This window comes from Poromitra crassiceps (genome assembly GCF_964638095.1).
Source record: "Poromitra crassiceps genome assembly, chromosome: 25".
NCBI classification, from domain to species: Eukaryota; Metazoa; Chordata; class Actinopteri; order Beryciformes; family Melamphaidae; genus Poromitra; species Poromitra crassiceps.
Genome location: NC_139649.1, coordinates 3,024,313 through 3,034,312, shown reverse-complemented (window position 1 = coordinate 3,034,312; position 10,000 = coordinate 3,024,313). Strand labels below are relative to the sequence as shown.

Here is a 10,000-nt window from a genome sequence, read left to right as displayed (position 1 = left end):
TTCCATTACAAATCGGACAGACAAACAGACAGGACCCAATTTTAATATAAAGACCACAGTTGCTCGAGTGACATCACTGATGACATCACAACTCCCGTATATCATAATCATAATCAGACACAAGGAATTTGACTCTGGTATATGTTGCTCTCAATGTATTTACAAGGGGAAAAGTGTACATGCAAGCAAGCTAAAACAACAAACAAGATAAGATCACACTTGCTCGAGTGACATTAGGTGAGGTGAGCAATTGCAAATGCATTCAACACACACACACACACACACACACACACACACACTGCCAGAGTGACCCGTCACAAAATCTTGACCGCCCTTCAACGTACTGGACACTGACCTCCAAGTCTCCCCCACACACATCTCGCCAGATGCCTGAGTGAGACTTCACAGTGACATCACAATGACATCACAGTGACATCACAGTCCCCCGAAACACAAATCTCAGGTGAGTAACATCTCGTGGTGCTCGTACACACAAAGTCACTTATAGAAGCGGTTGCACCGCATAACAAGGGAAGAGACAGTGTGTGGGTGTCTCTACTCAAAACAATTAATCAATTATCAAAATAGTTGGCATTTAATTTAATAGTTGTGATTCATTGATTAATCGCTGCAGCACTAGAAAAGTACATCGCAGTGATGGGCAAGCTACTTGGCAAATGTAGTAAGCTAAGCTATCAGTTACTCTCGATTAAATATAGCTAAACTACATTGAAGCTATCCCCAGAGAAATGTAGCAAGCTAAGGTACGAGCAACATGGCAAAAGCAGCTTGCTACATCAAAGCTACTTTTTTTCTCACATTGAATCAACTTCCTGTCAAAGAACAACTTTCCACCAAACAGGCAGGCAAAAAAAATCTAATTTTGATTGTTTATTATATTATAAAATACACTGAAACTCTCACTGGCACAATATTCAAAAACAGTAAAAACAATAAAACCTGAACGTCTTCTTCATCACTGCCAGTGGCTCCCTCTGGCTCTGCCATCTTTCAAAGTTCGTTGCTGATGTGACTTCACCAGCACATCACATATTTTGCCCTACCCTTAACCAATAGAGTAGTGCCGGGTCTTGCAAGAGAGGCAAGGATGCTAAAAAGCAAAGATGAGACAAAACACTTGTTGTCCGTCATAATGGAACTGGAAGTGATTTATTGGCTACACAGGCACACTTGACATAATATGCAACGTCTCCTCCTGTTTAATCCAAACCACAGCAGAAATATCCACTGCGTGCTTTGCTCATGGATTTTCTCTGGCAAGTAGCTTGTAGCTTTTGCGGGAAGCTTCAAGCTAGCCTAGGTAAACCCAGCCACCACGTGACCTGCTCTCTCAGAACAGGTCTGAGAGCAGGTCACGTGGGGGATGGGTTTACCCAGGCTAGCTTCAAGCTACTTGGGTCTATAAATAGCTTAGCGACTGAAAAAGCTACTTGGTTCAAAAGTAGTGAAGCTACCACCAAGCTACTGAGAAATGTATTTAAGCTATGTAGCTTCGCTACTTGTAGCAAGCTACTGCCCAACACTGAGTACACGTAGCCTATTCGTAGTATTCCCATGGTGTCACAAGGATTTTTCCTGGCGCTACAATACACACAGCTCATTGGCTGTAAGTGTCACTTGATTGTATCACCTGTTAATTGATCACAATCACCTGTTATTTTCCTACCAAGATGGCCGTGCGGTGATGTAACAGAATACTATCAATAGGCCTATTTTCCCTTCTTTAAGAGATCAGGTATTTTAATTTTCAACTGATTCCTCTTTTTCCAAGTACTTATTTTCCTTCTCTGCACTTTCTAGTTTCTTTGTAGTTTCGCAATAATTGGATTGAGTTTATCAGGCTTTTATTTTGAAGGTCACAACAGGAACGCTGTATGTCTTATTGCAGCGGGCTTGACAGCGGCTGCAGCCCCTTCTTGTTTGTCCCAGCATTATTACTGCAGTCTGACAGACAGACAGACACACACACACACACACACACCCACATGCCACACACCCACACACACCCACACCCACACACACACACACACACACACACACACACACACACACACACACTGGCCCAGGTTTAATCCTTGACAGTCCACATCTGAGCCGGACCACCAGAGTAGACCACGATGGAAACAGGTAGGCTACACTGCAGTCCACTTTGTGCTTTGATTCTTACTGCTCTGTGTGTGTGTGTGTGTGTGTGTGTGTGTGTGTGTGTGTGTGTGTGTGTGTGTGTGTGTGTGTGTGTGTGTGTGCGTGTGCGTGTGCGTGCATGCATGCACGAGAGAGGGAGAAATTAAGTGTGTGTCAGTTATGCATTATTATTATGATAGCACTAGGTTTCTTGGCATGACCCACCCTGCTCTGCTTCTGTTTGGGTTGGGTTTAGGCATGAGGAGTGATGATTGGTTAAGGTTAGGGTAAGAATATAAGGGTAAGCCAATCAGAGGCAGAGTAGGGCGGGTCTTGCCAAGGAATGTGTTGCAATCCCTATCCTTAATTGACCCTTTTCACAGCATTGTCTGTCTCAAGGCAGGGTAAACACAGGTGTAACCAATAACATTAATGACGGTTTCCACCTTCTATTCCAATTAGCTGTCCCAGGACCCTGATTAATGTTATTGGTTACATCTGTGTTTACCCTGCCTTGAGACACAAAATGGCTGTGAAAAGGGTATTCAGCGTGTCCGATAGCAGTAGGCTATATACTGTAGCACTGTAGCGTGCCTACTGTACATAGCGGTACTTGACATGACATGCAGACTGTGCCCAAGGCTTGGGCCGCCCTCTGCCTCTGATTGGGTTGGGTTTAGGCATGAGGAGTGGTGATTGGTTATGGTTAGGGTAAGAATATCAGGGTAAGCCAATCAGAGGCAGAGTAAGGGCAGGTCTTGCCAAGGAATGTGTGGTATCCATAATAATGTTCTCTCTCCCTCTCTCTCCCCCCCCTCTCTCTCTCATTCCCCCTCACTCTCCCTCTCTCTCTCCCCCTCTCTCTCTCATTCCCCCCTCACTCTCCCTCTCTCTCCCCCCCTCTCTCTCCCTCTCGCTCCCCCCCCTCTCTCTCATTCCCCCTCACTCTCCCTCTTGCTCCCCCCCTCTCTCATTCCCCCTCACTCTCCCTCTCGCTCCCCCCCATCTCTCTCTCTCTCTCTCTCTGTGCCACCCCCCCCCCCCCGCCTCTCTCTCTCCCTCTCTCTCTCTCAAGACCCGCCCTGCTCTGCCTCTGATTGGGTTGTGTTTAGGCATGAGGTGTGACCATTGGTTAAGGTTATAGGGTAAGAATGATCAGGGTAAGGAAATCAGAGGCAGAGTAGGGCGGGCCATGCCGTGTGTGTGTGTGTGTGGGGGGGGGGGGGGGACATGGCCTATACTATGTTCTGAGGAAGCGGGGGGGCTTCCTCCTCCTCTGAGCTCTCACACCCCCTACACCCCCCCCCCCCCCCCCCTCTTCTCACCATGCACCCCACCCCTTCCTGCCCAGCCTTGTGACATATCTGAAGCGCCTCCTGTGAACTGGCTGCAACAGCTGAGTGTGTGTGTGTGTGTGTGTGTGTGGGGGGGGGGGGGGGGGGGGGGGGGGTGAATTACACAAAAGCATTCCTGATGTGTTCTGGGAGTTTTGTAGTAGGCAAGGCAAGTTTATTTGTGGATAAAAAGAAAAGAGCACAAAGAGACAGAAAGTAGAGAGGAGAGAGAGAGAAGAGAGAATGTAGAGAGAGACGGGAGAGAAGAGAGAGAGAGTGGATACCCGCACACTGGACTACAGCTCCCAGTACTTATTGACTACAAAAAAGCAATGGTTCAACCCAGAGCACTTTAGAGAGAGAGTGGCGTCAGCGGAGGACCAAAATGCATGACTCATTAGCCAATGAACAGCCAGGAAGGGGTCTCGCGCTACTTTGAATGCCAAAATAAAGCTGATAATGTATAATTTGATTCTAAAAAAGATAAAAAATGTTTTTCAAAGTATACAACACAAACTGTCCATTTTGCTGCAACTCGAGAGTGCTGCTTAATCCAGGACCTTACTTCCTGGAACTCTTGAGAGTAAAAAACTGGTCCATTGGAGTGAACGGAGATGTCGCGACTCTTCTATATATATATATGCTCTGGTTCAACCCAAGCTTGGGTCTTCCTCAGGCAAAGACGCCCATGACAAACATATAAGGCTATATATAGACAGCAAGCTAATGAGATCACAGACAACAGCTGTGAGTCAATTAAGCAGCTACAGCCCATTGGCCATTCACTAGTGCTCAGTGGCTTTTTTACCAATCAGAGACAAGCATTCAGTCAACAATAAAGAAGAGATCAGATATAGACAGACATCAATGATCCATGGCAGGAAGATATAGAAATACATAATAGAAAAACATAATAAACATAGAAAAAAGAAGCATACCAACAAAGAAAGAGGTATATGACATATCATTTCAAGGTACATTCAGCGATGTTTTTGCATTAAAATAAGTCTTAAATAGCTCTATATTCTGACAGCAATCACTGAAATACAGTGTTTGGTCTCGAGACGTATCTCCGCAACCGTAAGTCATAGAGACGCATGGATGGCGGCATTGGATTCGGGGTGAAAAAATACATATAGTCCTTTATTGGCATTGCGATCGGATCCGACCTTCCGTTTCCCATAAAATATATATCTTTTTCTGATTGGATAAAAAGAATTGCCGCTGACCTCAAACTATCCAATCAGAGATAGTGTACGGTACGGCACACGCATGCCAGCGCGACCACAGGCTACTGACTGCAGTTCCTCTAATGGGCACATGGGCGCATTGCGATGACGATGCTGTAACAATACTATATTGTGCAGCCTTAATCCACATGGCCCTGATCCCCTCCTCTAAGAGGCTTGTCCAGTCTGTCACACGACACATCTCAAGATGAACGCCTGCTTTAACATGATCAGCAACAGGGTTGGCTCATTCCTGGATACCGGTGAGTTTTCCCTCCCCGTGCAGGAAATAGACATCTTAAAGGAGAACTTCAAAGAGAAACTTTTGTACATAATCTCATACCAGTGATGTCATTCATGCACAAATGACATCAGTGGTCCACAGCTTCACTCAAATCAACTCTCAATAACGGTCAAACTAAATGAATGCCTGAAAAACTGTTTACAGTTTTTCAGATGGATGAGATCATTTACAAAATAAAACAGCGTTGTTTTTCAGTGAAGTTCTCCTTTAACATTTAGCTTAAAATAAATGATTTTTTCTCTATTTTGAAAGGCTTTTATTTTATCGATTGAGGTATTCTTTATAACAATAACACAAAGCACAAAGTAATGCATGTTATATTTCTTTTTGCAAATAGACTCCTTTTTGCGATGTTCCAAAAGCGAATTTTCAATGTGCATCATGTCTATAATTGACAAGCATCCCCTTGATTGAATCGCCCTATCACCCCGATCTAACGGTTACTCCTCTCTGAACACTAATCAAACAAAAAGGTGATCATTAATTTCAAATGATACCATTATGACTTCTAGCAGAGCCTTTTCTTTGAGAGTTACAGTACTTGTACTTTTTTTCTTTTTCTTTTCTTTTTATGGAGACTGTGTCCTCCCCCCAGGAGAATCCAACCAATCACTCGAGACCAACTGAACTGTTGAACTGTTGAACTGAATCTTATCTTAGTTACTCCAGTTGGGAGAACGTGAAAAAAATCTCCGCTTTTAATGCTCTGGCAGTGTGTCGTTCGGATTTCAAAGTAATTGGTAGTTTTAATCAATTTAAAACGGCCTTCGATAGCAGCCAATGCACATTGTTGTTATTAACATTACTCCTCTGTCTTGACAACCACTTGCCAACCGCTTAGTCCCGCCTGTTGGGCTGTTTATCGACGCTGATTGGCCAATTGTTAGTCCCCCTCGGCGCTGATTGGTGAATCGCTGGTAAAACCAGAGAAAATGCATTTGCATAATGACGATGCCAGACCAAGAGCAGCCAAACTCAACTCCATGGAGTGGGCGGATTCCAAGGTCTGGACCCAGGCAACGTCCACGGCACTTTACTCCTCAGCTTTGAGGGGGTTTGGGGGGGTTGTCGTGTGATTGTGATCTCATGATCTTTGGGGGGGGGTTGTCGTGTGATTGTGATCTCATGATCTCGCGTCACGTGAATCCAGCTGACTCACACAAGGTTACATTCTTTATGCTCTGATGTCATTTCCTGTTGTTGTTTGTTGCAGCGGCCTACCCGCCCCTCTCCGCCCCCCCGGCCGGGATGTATGGCAACGTCCCGGGATACGAAGGCATGGGTGCTGGTGAGAAAAACCTTTGACTGAACTTTTGTCACTGGTGCGCTGAAGCTTGTGTTTGCATCCCACACTTAGCAGTCTGACAAATATGTGAATGATTTAAAATCATCATTTGGCACAAATAGTCTGTGTAGTATTAGTGGTGAATGATGAGTAATGAGTGTGGTGGGCTCAGTCTGAGCCAATAGAACACAGTGGCAGCTGTCTTGATTTGCTGCTCCCATGCAGTCAAACAACTGAACTGTGACACTATAAGGGACATTGGTTTAGTTAGAGCAGTGAGAAACTAATATCTATATGCAGGGATGGAATTAAAATGTTGGCCGTTTGAAGCCAGATTTAGAGGAATATCTCATTTTAAATGAAATGCCTTTTTTCAGATTCCATAAAGTCTCTCCTGGCCTCCAGAAGGCTTTTGTTGCTTGTTAAACCTGCAGTGTGGGACTTTTGTCTCCCCCTTCTGGCAGTGGGAGTAATTACAGAAACACTGTCAACAACACGTGCTCACGTCCCCTTAGCCCGCCGCTACTGTTTTGGCTGTAAAACAGTGGATAGTTTTGAGGGTCACACAAGCCCTGCGAAATGACTCATTTCACTCTCAGAATTTGATCCATTCAGTCCGATAACATTTGGAAAGTCTAGAAGTGCGAAGAACTAGTTATGTGCTAGTTATGTAGTTATGTGGTGCTGATAAGCTTACTCAACATCGTGGGAACTCGTTTGGCAAGGGCTTGGATGTAACGTCAATTATATGTAAACGTTACACACGGAAACAGGAAATATGAAGAATTTTCAATTATTCATGGTGGTCGGGGGGGCAGACGTTTGTTTACTTTAACCCATTTTTATTTGTTTCATTGTCACAATTACTGGAGTGCAGGAGGATACACAGGTAGGGGGCGCTGTCATGGAGGCCCATCAGAAATAGTGTTGTCATGGAAACCCATCTGTAGTAGTGTTGTCATGGAGACCCATGCGTGGGGATATTTCACCAAGCAGGATTAACAAAAGATGATGCTATATCCTGCTGATAGTGATTTGAATTATGTCAAGCAAAACCTGGATCTATATGAATCAGTCATGTATAAATGTTAACAATAAAAACAAAATCTGAAGTTATTCAACTTAAAGTTATCTGGATAATTTACTAATCCTGCTTTATGAAATACTGTAGTACTGTAGTAGTGTTGTCATGGAGACCCATGTGTAGTCATGTTGTCATGGAGACCCATGTGTTGTAGTGTTGTCATGGAAACCCATGTGTAGTAGTGATGTCATGGAAATCAATCTAAAATCCAAAGTTAATTCCATTTTTAGAACTGTGCTGTCTTCTTCCTTGCCTGTGAGAGATGTTGTTGTTCATAATGTTGTAGAGAATGTTAATAAAGTTGTTATTGGTAATGTTGATCATGTTAACGTTGTTGTCGTCGTTGTCCTCCGTAAGGCTTCCTGCCCCCTCCCATGCCCCTGGAGCCTATTGCCCCACCCCAGCCTGGACCTGGCATGGACGACTGGAGGTAGGAACCATAATAGACTGTATAACAATATGGACGTAGCCTCCGTGTGACGTCGACCGTTGGTTTGTGCACTCGCGTTTTGAAGCCTCGACTTTGGCATTTTGACTGTCGCCATCTTGGTTATTTGGAGCCAGACTGAGCCGCAGCGCCGCGTGCTATTGGTCCGAGCTGTGCGATCACTGGAAAGGCCGCCTGTAATCACCTCCCAAAACACCTGTAATCACCTCCCAAAACATAGTCTGCTTGATCATCTAGGTAAACTGAGGTAAAAATATATATATATATATATATATATTGAAAAAAGATTGAGATGCATATTCCCAATGTGCTGTATACATGTCCATAGAACATACACAACACATGTTTTAATCAGAAAATTGTGTGTGTGTGTGTGTGTGTGTGTGTGTGTGTGTGTGTGTGTGTGTGTGTGTGTGTGCGTGTGCGTGTGCATGTGCGTGTGTGTGTGTGTTGCAGCATCCCTTCCCTGTCAGAGGATGCAGCTCGTGAAGCCTTCTTGACCTTTGCCTCGGCTCAGTGCTGCTACAGCAAATCCCCCGCTACTGACGGAGTCATCACCGGCATGGAGCCCTACAACACATACAGGGTGAGCCACACTCTCACATCAAGTGGTGCCAAGGCCCTATTGTTTTTGTACGTATTGTTGTTATTATTTATTTTTTGATTTTTTTGTTCGAGCGCACTTTTGAGGGGCGTAACGTGCTCGGAAAGTTGCGGAACTTTGCCCATGCATCAGAATGGGCGCCACCTACTGGCAACATGAAAACAGCCTTATGTGACAAACATCACCCGATTTACGTGACAGTTACAGTTTGGTTTGCTGGACAGCAATGATGCCCCGTCGGGCGTCATTGTTATTTTATTATTATTATTATTATTATTATTATTATTGTTGTTGTTGTTGTTGTTGTTGTTGTTGTTAGTTTGATTATCGCTATGTGTGTTCTGTAGTACCGACTGGAGACATTCACTGAGGCCAGGTCAACAGAGTGGGCCCACAAACCCCATGAAGGTACACATACACACACACACACACACACATGCACGCACACACACACACACACACACACACACACACACACACACACACACACACACACACACACACACACACACACACACACACACACACATTGATTGATTGACAGCTGCAGAGATGGGAAAAGTACACACATTCTTCAAGTACAGTTACTTGTGTAAAAAAGTAGAGAAGGACTGATTCAACAAGTAAAAGTTTGAACAAGGCTAGGTGGAACCTACTGTAGCATAGGACCAGTGTGGAGAAGGCTAGGTGGAAACCTACTGTAGCATAGGGCCAGTGTGGAGAAGGCTAGGTGGAAACATAGCATAGGGCCAGTGTGGAACCTACTGTAGCATAGGGCCAGTGTGGAGAAGGCTAGGTGGAAACCTACTTTAGCATGGGGCCGGTGTGGAAAAGTGTTGACGAGCCTGTTGGCTGTAGCAGGCAGTGGCATTGTTAATGGGAAGGGCTGTTAGTGGCAGAATTCTGAAGGATTTAATGGAAAATCAGTATGGTAAGAAAGCCCTAGAAAATAATTATGTACTTGAATGTAATAAAACATTTTATTATAATACTCACATTCATACACAATAACTTTGTGAGGTGTGTGTGTGTGTGTGTGTGTGTGTGTGTGTGTGTGTGTGTGTATGTGTGTGGATTGTAATGATCTAAAATATGTCTATTTGTCACATTAAAAGGACCCTACCCCTCTCTATATCCTCACAGTGCCTTTTCTTCCACTTCTATTGTTGTAATGACATCTCTGCCAGTTAGCACAGTTAGCACAGTTAGCACAGTTAGCACAGTTAGCACTTTACCAAAATCATAAGATCATCATGACACAGCTTAAACATGGGCTCACTGCGGCTCTGCAGGCTCTGTCAGAGCAGAGCTGTTATGGAAAGTGAAGGGAAATGTTTTGTTCTTTAATCAGGAACAGAAAAAGTGGAAGCAGGCAAGCTCAAAGAACAAAAACACATTCGTGCTGCAGCCTGACGAAGACCCAGTGAGGTTGAAATGCATTGTGTCCATTTCTCTGAAGTTGTACATTGTGTTGTAAACCTGTGCAGGTTACCTGTGTAAGAAACCAAGAAGCTCCTTTTTCCACTGTTGTTCTTTAATCAAAAACCTAGATGCTATCAAGCTTATC

At 44.3% G+C, this 10,000-nt stretch overlaps 1 protein-coding gene across 1 annotated transcript in view; it reads left to right on the top strand.

Moving 5' to 3' along the window:
* Window positions 1-1,973: 1,973 nt before the first annotated feature.
* Window positions 1,974-10,000, top strand: part of LOC310798563 (protein SSUH2 homolog) — a 17,348-nt gene continuing 9,321 nt past the window's right edge. The window contains exons 1-5 of the mRNA XM_083661102.1: window positions 1,974-2,148; window positions 6,226-6,300; window positions 7,739-7,811; window positions 8,286-8,415; window positions 8,781-8,841. Of these exons, the coding sequence (XP_083517228.1) occupies window positions 2,139-2,148; window positions 6,226-6,300; window positions 7,739-7,811; window positions 8,286-8,415; window positions 8,781-8,841 (349 nt within the window). The 5' untranslated portion in view covers window positions 1,974-2,138. The remainder of the gene's footprint in view (window positions 2,149-6,225; window positions 6,301-7,738; window positions 7,812-8,285; window positions 8,416-8,780; window positions 8,842-10,000) is intronic.